The sequence below is a fragment of the Salminus brasiliensis genome, chromosome 20 (assembly GCF_030463535.1).
Source record: "Salminus brasiliensis chromosome 20, fSalBra1.hap2, whole genome shotgun sequence".
NCBI classification, from domain to species: domain Eukaryota; kingdom Metazoa; phylum Chordata; class Actinopteri; order Characiformes; family Bryconidae; genus Salminus; species Salminus brasiliensis.
The window spans coordinates 11,300,016-11,315,069 of record NC_132897.1 but is presented as its reverse complement, the minus strand read 5'-3'; the positions used below and the strand labels follow the sequence as shown (position 1 = coordinate 11,315,069).

General features: G+C 42.6%; 1 protein-coding gene across 7 annotated transcripts in view; it reads right to left on the bottom strand.

Moving 5' to 3' along the window:
- apba1a (amyloid beta (A4) precursor protein-binding, family A, member 1a) overlaps window positions 1-15,054 on the bottom strand; it is a 46,337-nt gene that overhangs the window by 7,268 nt on the left and 24,015 nt on the right. For 4 of the 7 annotated variants that reach the window (XM_072665186.1, XM_072665188.1, XM_072665187.1 and 1 more), the window contains 7 exons: window positions 11,326-12,969; window positions 5,814-5,924; window positions 5,637-5,676; window positions 5,319-5,464; window positions 3,134-3,166; window positions 2,252-2,341; window positions 576-761 (listed from right to left, as the gene is read on the bottom strand). In XM_072665186.1, the coding sequence (XP_072521287.1) occupies window positions 576-761; window positions 2,252-2,341; window positions 3,134-3,166; window positions 5,319-5,464; window positions 5,637-5,676; window positions 5,814-5,924; window positions 11,326-12,894 (2,175 nt within the window). In that variant the 5' untranslated portion in view covers window positions 12,895-12,969. The remainder of the gene's footprint in view (window positions 1-575; window positions 762-2,251; window positions 2,342-3,133; window positions 3,167-5,318; window positions 5,465-5,636; window positions 5,677-5,813; window positions 5,925-11,325; window positions 12,970-15,054) is intronic. The other 3 variants (XM_072665190.1, XM_072665191.1, XM_072665192.1) reach the window with 3 other exon arrangements.

The window sequence follows — 15,054 nt, the reverse complement described above, 5'->3', positions numbered from 1 at the left end:
AGAAAAAAAGTCAAGACAAGTCAAGTCAAGTGAATTCTTAATTTAGGAAGGAAAATCTATGTTTAGAGCCCTTGGTTCAGCTCATGGCCTTTAAGTTTATTCATTTCTGTGAACAAACATTTCAGTTACAGCCTTATTCTCAGCCCCAAGGCTGAGGGTGTTTTTTGTTGAACCCTGTTTGATGTTTTTTGTGTCTTCCTTCATTGGCGTACACCATTTTGTGTGTCTCCTTTGTTTGCCTTTCCCACCACTTCTTGGAATGTTTTCCACTTCTTTTCACACCTCCCCTGCTTACACACTGCCCTTCAGTTCAGTGGGTTGTTGGTCCGAACCTGGCTTCCAGCAGTCTAAGCAAAACACACCCTATCATCCTTGTTCACCTTTCTGATTATCCAGTTCTCAGTTTATTTATTTATCTTCCTGTTTAAAATAAAAAGAAATAAATAAATAAATCAGGAGCTCTGCCTCCCATCCCTCCTGTTCACATTTGCAGAAATGCCAGCGGCTCTGACAAGTGTCCTCTGGGAGATGCTGGAAAAGGTCACACTGACAGTTCATTAAAAAATTGGACTCACATCTTCAGACTCAAACACGTGACAAATCATCTTGTACTGCCGCTTCTCATCCTGTGCCGGGTCAGACGCCTCCATATTCTCTTGAGAGTCAGAGCGAGGCATTCTCCGCCTTGCCATCAGTACCACAATGTTCCCAATGTCTGCGATGTAGGAGATGGTCCTCAAGGGGTGGTCCATCATGGTCTCCTTCAGATTACAAGAAAGAGAGATCAGTAGTGGGTAAAACACTGAATAATGTCGCTTTGTCACAAACAATTGCACTCGTTACTGTTGGGTATTAACAACTTTGACCAGACACTGGTTCATTTCTTTAATAAAACAAAAATACAAGAACATATACTGTACCACACAAGTATCATGGGGCTCTGCCAATGCATGTGATATATTCATTTTTAAATAGATGTCACAGTCACATGTCCCCATATTGCCTGAAAATGTTCCATTTGTATTCATGTTATTTGGCAGTCTTATAAAAAGTCATTTAAAAATGCATGAATGTAATGTCTGAAGGCTTGCCCAACAACTCTTATTGGTAGTGTAGTGTCATTGCCCCAGGGCAACTACTAGAAAGTGAACAACCAACAATTTTGTCATTACTTTGTAAATGTTTATTTGTGTTAGAAGATAATACTGAATAAACAATTTCATGGTACAATGATTGTTCTTACGTATGAAGCTACTCATTTAATAAAATCTTTAATCCTAATTCCATCATTTAAATATCTGAATCTATTGGCTTATAAGACTATCTATATACGTTTACTTCTAAAGTAACTGCTCAGAGTGAGCCCATGTGTAAATAGAGACTTTTCCAGAGAATGCCACAGCGCATTGTGGCTGTATGCTACATGAGTGAAAGGGCAACTCCAGGTATAATGTTGAAATCTAATTCTCCAGACATTTTCCATATATTTTCCATTATTTTACATAATGTTGTAAGTAACTGTGGTGAGAATACTGGAAGATTCTCAAGGTTAATATTTTTTTTACAGAAGTCATTTTAAATTTTTTGTATTTTAAATCATTATGCACCCAATTCATGTCATTATAGAAAATTCCTCCTCTACAGCTATTCATTTCTATAGTTAAATACATAGATGCACCAAGCAATCGGCCAGAAAAACTGAAATCTGTTGCTTTTCAGCATGATCGATCATGACCAATTAGTCTCCTTTAACCGATTTCTGTGCCAGTCACATTTACAATTACACCAGTGGCACAAACACAGCCACACACACACCATGGCTGTGACCCAAGCTTGTTGGTTCTTAGAAATCTTCACTGGGCTTCAGCACATCCAACAGGAGGGCAGTTATGTCAAGAAGTCCCTCCAATATGGACGAAAGACTAGTTTGTATAGGCCAAAGCGAGTCGCTCAAAAGTTCAGATCATTTGTGTGACCCAGCATGTCCACAGCACTCTCCACTGCACGGAGCTTAGGAGATCAATAAAGTGTATTTGGTGGAATTGTGTAGTAGATGTAGTTAGAAACATATAGTAGCCTTAGACATTGTTTACAGCACATGGGAAGTTATGTTTGGACATTAATGTTGGTTGCATACTTAAAATATATAGAATATATGGAAAGTTTCTTTTAAGCTTCTAAAATCTGTGATTTAAGCAACAATAGCAATATATATATATATATATATATATATATATCTCGAGAATTCTACCTGGGAGTCTGCATTCAGCACTTTTATTCTCTGAGTGGAAATGAAGAGGTCCACCTCAGTCATGGGCTGAGCTTCACCTTCAGGGGCCTGCTGACACAGAGAGAAGAGCACTGACCATCAATCACTTTCTCAGCAGTGATCTACACAGGTTAGAACAACACCATTCAGAGAGAGAGACAAAGAAACATGTAGATAAAATAGGAGGTTAATGAGGCCCAGAGGTGCAGTGAAGGAGTAGTGTGAAATTAATTTCTAAATGGTGACCTTGGCCAGCCTTGAAAATGTTGTGGCTTCTTTCCATCTATGGGCTCATACACTTTTACATACGATGTAAAGACAAATCTCCTTCAGTAGAAACTCTGACAGCCTGAGCATTTGTTTTACAGCAAGGCCTAGGTTAGTGTGGTGGTTAGTTTCATTCTCAAAAAGGTTTTAGTGGGCCCATGTGAGCGAGACAGAAGAACAGAAAGGTCCATACACTGCTGAACAGGTAAATATGGCCAGAAGTGCACTGCATCACAAAAGCCAGAAGCACTCCTTTTGAAAAAACACTCACAAGTACAGCACATCACCTCGGAAAGAAAAATAAAAGCTATAGAAACCTGTATTTTCTGCATCCAGCAAGAATGGATTTCCCTAACCTTAACTTATGTCTAGCCATCTGTTTTGGTGTAAAGACTGCATTAATGTCTGGTATGAAATGAAACAAATGGTGAACAGACTTCACAGACAAACAACTTGTTGCTGGATTCAGAAAAATAGCAAAAAGAAAGGCGGGAACTACGAATACACAAGTGTTGAAATCAGGCAAAAAGAAAATAGAAGGAAGAAGAAAGAGAGAAAAAAAATGCAAAACACCAAATCAATGAGTATTTACTGCACCTTCTTCCTGTTTTTGGCTAATTTCTGGGCCGTCTGCTTAGCATGGAACAAACAGAGACAGGAACATGGTTAGAGCGAGGCAGAGCCCAGCTGACACAAGCTGCACCGCTGAGTGTGTGATGGATGTGAGGCTGCATCTGGCCTTCTCTCACAGACCACACACAGACAATCCTCAAAACACTCAGTTCATGGAAGTGCTTGATGGACGTCTATTAATTATGTCTTTTTGCACAGAATTACAGTTGTTTTTGATGCCCTAATCAGCTGTAATTTCAAACACTGGTCTAAAACATCCACCATATTCTTGCTCTTTGCTGACCTGTGATTTGCAGCTGATTTTCTTTCTTTTTTTTTCCCTCCATGCCCCTTTTCCCCACCAGATGGCCTACTTGTTCTATCTTTAAGCATCTAATTGGTGTTACATTACAGAACATTCTGTCGTAAAAAAAAAAAAGGTGGCTACAAAGGCACGGAACCCCACAGAAAATTAGATCAAGAGCTAGTTTTTACCTGCCATAAAACCAGATCAAATACAGCATCAAAGTGAGACATGGCTGCTACCGTGTCATTGTCTGAGTTTAGGAATCCCTCCATCCGTGTGTTCACTTAAATACTGTACCTTTTTTTTGTTTTTTAAAGATGGCATCATACCATCCTCTAGAACATGAGCCATGGCAGAATGTCACGGCATGTGAATAATTAATAGGTGGATGTGTGTTAGCTCTGCTAGACGATAGAAGAGGGTTTGATATGGCAGGAGACTGAACATTATCTGACAGATACAGCAGAGCCTGCTCCTTCTAAGACCCCCTCCACTGTCTCATCATATGCAGAATACAAAAAATACAACTTTAACCTTCAATCAAGCTATACAATCACAATTTGTCCCTTTAAGTGACAGGATTTTAGTGATGATACAGTAAAATTGTGGCATTGATGCTTTAAGGGAAGTGCCTCATACATTAGGAAAGCCTGAATCACAACTGCTTGCCCCACTTGCAATTAGAACATTTCCACATTTGCTTGGTTGGAAAGGAGGTCAGCACTGCTGGACACTCAGCAGACACGTTCAAACATCAGCTGGCCTCTGCGTGGGGTCTGAACTTGCAAGGGCGAGGGCGCTTTTGCAAAATAACTGGAGCTGTTTGTTATTCATCACCACCTACTATAGCAGTTAAAATACCAAGAAGGATTAGCTCGATTAAGGAGGCGCATTTTCAAATGTTCTTGACAGGTTTTTGATGTTTTTGAAGGTCAAACATCATTGAGATCTTCAAGCTCAACACAAGTTTGCTCAAGTTGTATATAGTGATATTAGGGACTTTAAAAAAACACCCAAGATGCATTTGGTAAAAGTCTGTAGGGTAAATGTTGGTGCTGTAAGTTTGGTAATTTATTCTAAAGCCTCTGCTTTTATATCAATACTGTCTGCAGCTTCTGCAGACTAAGGGTTTATTCATTTTAATGTTGGCTTTTTTCCATTCTGCCTGCAACAACAGCAATTAACCTGACCAGATTAACCTGGTCCAAGCATCAGATACTGCTAACTAAGATTTGATCAAATCTTGCTCCAACCAGTAATGCCCTGATGGTGCACACACATGCTGAGGAAACACGGAATGGTGGTGCTGCATTTTTTAAGGTGGAGATAAAAAATGCTGAGTCATGTGGCTGACTGGGGAGAATGGCTGCCTTATGCCGCAAGAGGATGAAAGGAGGGTGAGGTGGCAAACGTCTGCAGTCCTTCGGGATTGATGCAGTCAGCAGAAATTCATCACTATTCTGCACAAAGGTGTGTTACCCTTGCTCTTGAAAAAGAGCTTGTTTGAATATGACTAATTACAGTCAAAAACTACAAAAATGCTTTCAATTTCTAGAAAAATAAAGTTCTGTCCTGAGTAAAATTGGTATTTCACTTTGTGTTTTAAAGTGCTTGCAAAATGTCAAGATTTATAACAAAACAGATTAGGAGATTCCTGAATTCCTGTATCATATTTCATATTTTTTCCCCGAAATATGGATATATGGACATATGGATTTTCTGAGAGCACATCTGCTTACCCTGACCACTGTTATGGTGTTTTGCGGAGATAAGACCAGAAAAAACAGAAGTTCACACAAGCTCAGTTTCTCATGAGAGTTGGAACAACAAAGATGAAAAACTACAGAACCATCGCCGTCTCACCTTTATGCGACTGACGGCCTCCTGGGCTTGCATCATGCGCACATTTTTTGAGGGTGTCTTGTCTGAGAGCAGCTGTGTGGAACCTAAATAGTTTGCAGCGAAGATGATGCCATCGATGAGGTCCTCTGGGTCACAAGGGCCTGGAACTGTGACACAAGACAAGATGGGGATGGGGTAATAGATGAAACAAAAAATCCACATTCTTTACTGAAAAGGTAAAACTTCACCAATTGTAATGAGAACAGATTCATAGTGACAACATGTGGAAAAACTAGTATAGTAGTAACGTCTAAAGTAGCTAAGACACTTAAAACTCACCTTCCACATACGTTGGGAATGAGGCAAGACTCCTCCTTGACTGCCATTTCAAAAACAGTACATAACAGTGAGCAGAAACCAGTGTGCATGTTTGATATAAAAATAACGACAACTAATTATACAGTACACACGGTACGGTGTAAAAAAACTAAACAGTGGTTGCTGGGGCCCTCCTACCTCTTTGCTGGCAGGGGATGGGGACTCCAAGCTGTCACTCCCCTCCTGCAGTGGGAGTTGTTGGCTGGAAGACTCTGCCCCCTGTGGAGAGGTGGAGCCCGAGCCTGGTGACTTGAGAAAGGAGAAGAATTGTTAGCATGGCACATAAAGATGAAACATAAACAATGCAATAGTACGTATACAGGTGCAATCCTAAAGCCAGATCTATAGATTTGCCTTGTAAATAAACTACAGTAGAATACATTGTTAAATAAAACAATAGAATGATGGGATTAAGAGTGACCAGTATAAGCTACAACCAGACTAAAATCTTACAAGTGAAACTCAAGTCAAGGAAAAAACGCAGCTAGAAGACAAATGGCCAACACCATCAACGGAGTAGATTAGGGCTGCACATTATGAACATAAAATGAAATATTCAGTGATTTTATAAAATGTTGCCACACAATATATTTTAACATAACTACTGGATATGTAAACAAACAAAATGAGAAGCCTAAGCTAAATTAAAGCAGGATGGATAAAATAAAACAATGATTAACGGTGTGTTCCTCGCAGACACTAATATGATAATAATGGAAATACGATTTTACGTACAACCCTTGACTAGCTTATATGCTGTATACATCTTTCAGTCTACAAATACAATTGTAATAAAACTGTGCTGCTAAAAGTATTCACATTTTAAAATATGTTAAAATAATTGTTAAGACATTTTCTCATTTTTTTTCCACCAAATTACGCAAAACAACTGCTATAATAAAGAGAATAAGCCTTCTGACCAGTTCCTGCTCAAACACACCAAGGCAAACAAAAACACCTCACTCCAAACACTGCAAACAACTTTTCTCCTAACCTGATCTCTGTGGTGATGATCTACTTGATACATCCAAAAGTTCTCCATATCGGTATGGGCCAAGCAGTCAAAATTAGAGCAAAAAAGTCTGCCGTCCTTAGGATGCACTGAAGACTTCTCGAGAAGAACAAAAGGTCTAACTAACCCAAATGGGAGCTGTTCTCCGGTAGCCTTTACCCAGATCAGGATTCACTGTAGCACGGGACTAGACAGCACTCGGCTCCTGTTACAGCCCAACCCCAAACACAACTCTGTTCAGCTCCACTAGATACAGATTCTATAACCTTGTCTGTGTTAAGGTAAACAGCCAGTTTGGGGAATATAACAAAAACACACAATCACAAAACCTTTTTTTACAATACTTGCTATAACACTTAGCTTTTATGTGGTTATATACTAAAACTGGAACAGACGCATGCACCAGCAAGTGGTGTTAAACGCTACGTTCTAAATATTTTATGAATACACCGCCTTTCCAACATCAAGCAGGGACAACCGTGCTCTCTTGGACTCACAGTCCAAGCATCTTCTAACACCAGAGTAAAATTTTACAAATCCCTGTTGGATCCTTTTTTTATTGACCGTTGCTGTTTCTCAGTGTACAAATACTGACAAATTTCCTTTTGATCCTTTCTATATTCAGAAAAAGTTAACTCTGATGTAACTGATCATGAGAACAATATCATTGTCATAACGCCCACCCAGAGTGGGCAGCTGTTAAACTATTTAGAAGACAAACCACAAATGGTATTTTTCTAGAAGAAGAAACAACCTTAAGTGTGTTGTGGTGCTTACATCATACATAAAAACAACAAGAGACTGCTTTAAATAAGTGCAGTCCAACAGCGATGCGGAGGTCAGTTCTTTTCACTGGCCCCCCTTTGAGATTATTATGGGTTAAACAATGACCATAAAAACAACACTTCTGAGTTGTTCTCCTTCAGTCAGCTGGTATGTAAGTACTACAGTAGAAAAGGTCCACTGTATCATCCCTGCTCCATAAAACACATATAGCATAAATAAGTGTTATTTTCACCCAGATTTAGTGCTGACAAGAGACTGAAGGAAAGCTGTTTTTCTCCTCTGGTGTTATGTGAGTCTCGCTGAATTATTTACACGCAGTGTCTCTCGCCAGCACTAAATAAATTATACCGTGGAAGAGGAAAATAAGGCCTGTGATGAACTTACAGGGGAATATGGCAGCGTGTGAGCGCAGACAACGGCGTAGTACTCTAAGTTCGGTGGAACTTTGAGGGCAATAAGAAGTGATGGGCTTTTTTTTTTTAGAACAGCAAAACTTCCCATTAATATAACATAAAACACTTCTGTGATGAAGTGGTGATTAAGGTGTTTTACCCCCAATCTGAGTTTTTATTCAGGTGTAATTCAAGAGTCAAGACTTCATATAGAAGATCTTATCTTCCCAAATGAAGATACAAAACTGGGTGGGGTTTGGCAATGTGGACAAAAATGGCAGAAAATATATTTTATGGAAGAGTGAAGAGTTTAAATCCTCCTCCACTGACCGTGGTAACACACTCTTAACTGCTGTTCTGTGAGCCGTTTGTTGTTTCTGCATTAGGGATACAGCAAGGCTCTGAGCCAACTTGAAGCTATAGTTTTCCTCTTACCCAAACTTTCTATAACATACTGCTGTTTGCAATGTAACCACGGCACACCTTAGGGTGGACTGTAGCTAATTGTGGCGGCTCACCACCTCAAACTCAACCCCAGCAAGACGGAGCTGCTGAACATCCCGGGAACTGCTGGGCCTAAAAACGATCTTGCCATCACCTTTGAGAACTCACTGGTCACTCCTTCCACAGAAGCTCGAAGCATTGGTGTAGTCATGGATGATCAGTTATCATTCTCAAGTCACATGTTGCAAATGTAACTCGGTCATGTAGATTTCTCCTGTACAACATCCGGAGAATTCGACCCTTCCTCTCTAGAGAGTCGCCCAGGTGCTTGTTCAGTCTCTGGTCACTTCCAGACTTGACTACTGCAACTCTCTTCTGGCTGGTCTCCCTCTGCGCACCATCAGACCCCTGCAACTCATACAGAATGCAGCGGCACGGGTCGTCTTCAATGTCCCTAAATTTAGCCATGTCTCTCCACTGCTGCGTTCTCTTCACTGGATTACTGTAGCTGCCCGAATCAGATTCAAAACCCTGACGCTGGCCTACAAAGCCAAGAACGGACCAGCCCCTCCATACTTGATGGCAATGGTCAAAAGCCGATCCGCACCAAGAGCCCTTCGCGCTTCAAGTACGGCTCGGCTCGACCTGCCATCCCTCAAAATCCGCGAAAGACAAGCGTCCAGGCTTCTTTCTGTCCTGGCACCAAAGTGGTGGAACGAGCTTCCCCTGGGTGTCCGAATGGCTGAGTCGCTCGCTGTCTTTAAACACAGACTGAAGATCCTCCTCTTCCGAGAGTACTTGGGCGAACAGAGTACTATGGTCACCTTATTGACTTGTGCTTAGTAATGTCTAAAGCTTAAAGGTATCTTTGAACTATTAGTCTATTCTAACTAAGGTTTTCTTGGGTAAATAGCAAAGCACTTTGTAAGTCGCTCTGGATAAGAGCGTCTGCTAAATGCCATAAATGTAATGTAAATGTAAGCTAAAATTAGAAGCCAACTTTAGCTTTTTTTTTAGTGGATAACTGGTAACGTCACCACACTTAGCAGTTGAAATAAAGCTCTGTTTTGTTTTGCTCACCAAAATAATGTTACAGATGAAAGACTAAAAATAAGTTTGTCTGCAGCAACTGAGGATCGTGTCTACTGATGGTGCCAAGAGGATGCAAGATGGCACGCTGCAACAACAAACCTAAGGGTCGGAAATGAATTGCAACCTTAAAAGCAGATACCCGATTCATTAAAATCCATTGAATTAGATGGTTTGGGACATCCCCAAAAAGTCTCTAAAATCTACTCAAGTGCAAACAACTTGGATGGCAACTGCGTATGTGCGCTGCTATGTTGCTGAGAGCTTCAAAAACAACGTTTCACTCCACGCACAGTGTTGCGCTCTCTCTGGACCACACGAAAAAGCAGTACTCTCCCTCTTCTGTGCGACAGTAATTGCATCAAAGCACCAAAAGGCCCCTGCCAGCCCAGACGACTGGCACTAAATAAAGACTTGTGCTGGTGAATAAGACTCAGACAAATGTTGGTAATTAATTAGCATCACCAAAGGAACAGTAGGGGAGATCTGGGTACCACTGCAATGCACAACAGTAGCAGCTGTTTGTTCATTGCGACAGTGTGTCTCTTTTGTTTGTAAAACAGGACTGGACTGGACTAAAAGGTTGAAGTTTATTAATTGTGTGATTGAGGAAAAAAGATATCAATTGTCCAGGCTGCCAAGAATGATATCTGATACTCTTCAGCTCAGATCACAGTCTGTAGAGCAGCTCTTGCGTATGCATTAAACAAATAAAAAAACGTATTTGAGACAAAGACAGAATGTGAGAAAAAGACTAATAATCAAATCGAGTCTCTCCCTCTCTCTCTCCTATCAGCCGAACTCTGTCGTGTCTGAGGGCTGCTCCATTTGCATGCACTGGTCATGTGCTGCAATCACAGAATACAGATGAGCCCTGCAGGCTCAGGAGAAGCAAGCCCGTTGCATTGTGTACGCAAGCAGTCTTCAATTTTCCACAGCCAGGCAATTTGGCCAGGCACCACTCGCAGTCCGAAGAAAAGCTCGGGTCACTGCACTTTGAGGATGAGTGATAGAAAAGCGAAGACCCAGGGAGTACAACAAGCCTCCAGAGATGGCATTGTCCGGCCTGTGTATCTAACCAAAAGCCACATCTCCTCTCCTTTCAGAATACTGAATGTTTTCACCTACAAAAAAATGAACTGAAAGTCAGTAAGTCATTAGACCGATACAATGAGTGTCATGTGGTAAAGTGTAGAGTGTCAGCTTGATTTGAAGGTTTTTACATTGGCAGATAGAACCTCAAGCCCTTATACACAGTCCTTCAATTTCAGGGCACAATAAGTAACTGGACAAATGAATCTTTAATCTTTAAATGTTTGCAATCATTGAAAGTGTAAAGTCCTACAACCCATATACAACTGATGATGGGTATGTTCCTTGGTAAAGCTCATCCAAGCCAAGTAATGCATTTTCAGTCCTTTCTTGTTTCCCTGCAGCGTAGTATTCAGTATGTCAGGTATGTGGGGTTCACATTGCTCAAGAAACTTTGACCCTGAAAAGCTCTGTAGTTGCTTAACTAATATGTTTAGGGTTATTGCCCTACTGAGAACTGAGAACTGAATTATTTAACGGGATCTAAGCAAACGAGTGAATCAGCTCTATATACATACTTTTCAATGTTTCAAAACAGATTTCCTTATAATACAAAACCTTCTTCACTTATCCTCAGCTGTGGTCTTGCAGGGTCTACTGGGTTGTTTGCTACTGCTAGATTCAGATGTTATTTTCATTCCTTTCAACAATATAACAAAGGTTCAGGTGTGTTTTAGAGCTGGGGCAAAGTAAAAAACAAAAGTTTGGGGTATACTGCACACAAGTATTCAACAGGCCTGACAATATATCAATCAACATGTAGAAAAAGTTAAAGAATGGAAAAGACAGTTATTGGGATTAGTAAAGGTAAAGAATGAGGACAAAACAAAAATACCTGATCATGATCATGCTGTTCACTGCCTGTACTCACATCTCCCCCTAGTGACGGCTGTAGGTCTGACTCCACCGTGGGGCTTAGGTCCTGCCTCATCACCCAGATGGGCTCTTTAGGCTCATCAGGCGTGTATGGTGAGCGCACTGTTCTGGTCTTCACCTCCTCAATGGCCTCCTTAATGTCCTTGATAGCCAGTGAGATGGCATCTCTCTTCTGACGATTGTTTTTGGCTAAAGATGGTTCCTCAGAAGGGCTGCTTACAGGGGATCTGCCATCGTCTCCTTTCCCTCCCTCACCCTGGGACTCCTGGAGCTTGTTGTCTTCTGTCTCGGCTTGCGTGCGGTGCTCAGATTCAGGCCACTCGTCCTCTTCTTCTCTGCCTAAACCTGCAGCAACACGCTCTAGGCTCTGAGAACTTAGGCTCTCCTTCACCTCTGCCACAATCTGGTCAATGTCCTCGTCCTGCTCGCAGCTGTCAGCACGTGGGTATGGCGCAAACTCTGCCTCCTTCTCTGGGCTATCTGACTCACCGTCCGAGCGTTCATCATAGTGGTGTAACCTGGAGCCCACAGCTTCCTGCTGCCTGTATGAATCCTGCTCGAATAGCCGGAAGCCAGCCCGCTGCCGCTGTTGCGGAGTCTGACCCTCGGCCTGCGTCCCAGGGGCTTCTGGGATCTCCTCATACACATGCTCCTGGACTGCATAGTCGGCATAGGGTTCAGAATAGGGCTCATCTTCGGCTTGGCCTTGGCCCTCGCGGCCAGGACTGCGGTACACTGGCTGTGTGTAAACATAATTGGAGTAATTGGGATTGAGGGCCTCTGCATCGTGCCTGGGGGGACGCTCTGTGTTTGGCAGAGGGTCACGGGGCAACGGTGGTGGCTGAGGAGGATACTGTGGCTGTGCATGGGCCGGTCCTGCAGGCTGCTGCTCTGACTCTGCGCTCTCTGTGTACTCCTCTGCCTCAGGCCGAAGTGGGACCCCATACGTGGTCTCATCCTCAGGCTCTGCCTCTGAGGCCATGACTGCGTCGCCCTCTGCCCGGTCTGTGTGGTTGTGGAAACCACTCTCAGTGCTGGCAGAGCGTGCCAAGGCGCTGCCACCCTCCTCATCCTCCTCAGGCTCTCCAGGCTGTTGCTGCTGCTGCTCCAGCCTCTGTTGCTCAGCTCTCTCTGCCTCCCTTTGCTGCCTCTCTCTCTGCCTCTGTCTCTGTTGCTGTGCTCGCAGTCGTGCCTCTGCATCCCCCTGCCGGCGGTAGCGGGTCACTGCTGGCCGTGGGATTGGCTGCTGTGCATGCTGCTGTTCTGCTTCTCCCTCTTCAGGTGTTCTGCGGGAGCTGCGTGGCCGGCCAGCCCCCTCAGAGCCCTCGTACCTGCGGTAGCGCTGGGCTCCAGCCTGGCCATGGGAGTTTTCTCCACCATGCCCATTGTGGTGGTTGCGGGACCGGCCTGAGTTGTCGTGCCGTCTGCGGTGGGAAGGAGGCTGCTGGCCCTCAGGGCCCCGCCGCTCCAGGTCAGCCTCAGCCGCTTCACTCTGCTCCTGGCCCAGTGGCGCCTCCTGGTGGCTCATGGCTGGAACAGGTGCAGTTCTACACACACAGCTTCATCTCCTCCAGGCCAGGCTCCACTCAGCTCAAGTAAAAGTCTGCAAAAATAGCAGGTGAAAACCAAATGTCACTACCGAACCACACCACTGGAATACTTCAATCAGACTAAAACGTGTAACGTAAATACTACACAAAAACACCACTTTAGTCACTTTAGTGTTTTTATGTAGTCATGAATAGTGTCAGAGAAAAGAAGGCTACTTGATGTTTCCCATGAACTAAGATGGTAATCTTCATCACAAGAATGACATCATCCCTGACTGGCTAAAGCACCACACTACACCCAAAGCACCAGACTGGGTGTAGATAAGGCCGATCACGTGAAGAGAAATCACATTTAACCCACTGTCATGCTGTCTGCCCCAATTTTAACTGCTTCCTTCACGCATGGCCCCTAGAGAAGCACTCAGTTGAGGGGAGTAATGTACACTGTGCTGACCGAAACAAGCATAGCTGGTCTTTAAGATTGCAAACATGGCCTAGTTCTGTGAGAATAATGTCAGATATACAACTACATCCTGCTAACATCTTGACAGATTTACACATATACACCACTGGAAACACACACAACAGAAAATTCAAAGATATTTTGTGCATGCCACTCACATAAGGACAGATCTACACTATATGTCCAAATGTCTGTGGACACGCCCCTTCTAATGAATGCATTAAGCTACTTCAAGTTGCATCCATTACTGACACAGATGTGCAAATGCACACATGGCTTGTCTAGTCCCTGTAGAGAAGTACTGGCAATAGAATAGGATTCTCTGGAGCAGATATATATTGCCAACATGCCTAATGCCAGGCATGGACTAGAAAGGCATGTCCAACAAAGACATGAGTCATGTTAATAAATATATTATTCTTCGTCAGTTGGCTTGTTTATAGATATAGCATTATGGTCATGCCAATGATGTGTCATAATATTGACATCGTATGCTATATAAGTGCGAATGAGTGAATCACAAAGAAAGCAGCAGCAATGGAGCTAAACTAAAACTGAATGTAAATTGACAGCAATGCTTTATAAAGCAACTCATCCTGATGCAGTATGTACATTTATATATCCCTGGGGCAACACCTCCTCTTATTAGTCATAGGAGCAAAAACAAACCACCCAGTGTGCGCACACACACACACGCACACACACCAAGCCCAAGATCTGTGGAGAGCTCTGGTTGCCACGGTGATATGCTCTGCCGGTGAGCCGCTACCAACTGGTGTGTTCACACTCTGTGGAAAAATGTGGAATCAGAACCATGGAAACTTGACAGCCTCTCCATTCTTGTAGGAACGACCTTCCTCTGTCTCACCTCCCCAGGGAGACCTCTACTGAAGAGAAGGCAACAGACAGTGTGTGTGTGTGTGTGTGCTCGTGAGGAAGAGAGAATGAAGAATACAACATTAGGTTTAAAGACTTAACCATATATGATCCAAGAGAAAAAGCAAGGCTGGTCATCATCCTGTGTATATGACCACAGCCTTCAGAGTACATCACTACATACTCTACCAGTACTGACTAGATCAGCTTGACTTTGATCACTTATTTGTACAGTGTTTGATGTAAATACTATGAACTTGAAGTTATTTCAACTAATATTTTAAGTATTTTTAAGGAGATATTATAATAAACATTATAATAAAATCATAAACAATCCAATGTGATTATCTAATTTATTTGCAAATAATTTTTTGTCACATTACCTACCCTGAGATCCGATCACCAATTTTGACACACAAGGTCATACGGACAGGGCATCATAGCCCCTGGAAAGGGCACCAGTCCATTGTAGAGTACCATACACTCCCAGCAGGGCAATTTTGGGAGGAAACCGAAGCGCCTAGAGGAAACCTGCATCTCAATAGCTGTAACAGGAACCCTAACTAACCCTAACCCAGTTCATACCAATACCCTCATTTTATTACACATATATAACCACATAAGAGAAAAGATGCTGCTTTGGCTATTAAGAAGCGAGAGTCAAAACTGAAGTTGACATGCATGTGTATTTACACAAGCTGTATCAGTGTAATCATTTCTTTATTTTTCTAAATTTAATCCATGTGTTAAAATATTGTACATATTTTTAGGCACATCAAAGACATCCTCGCATACTGTG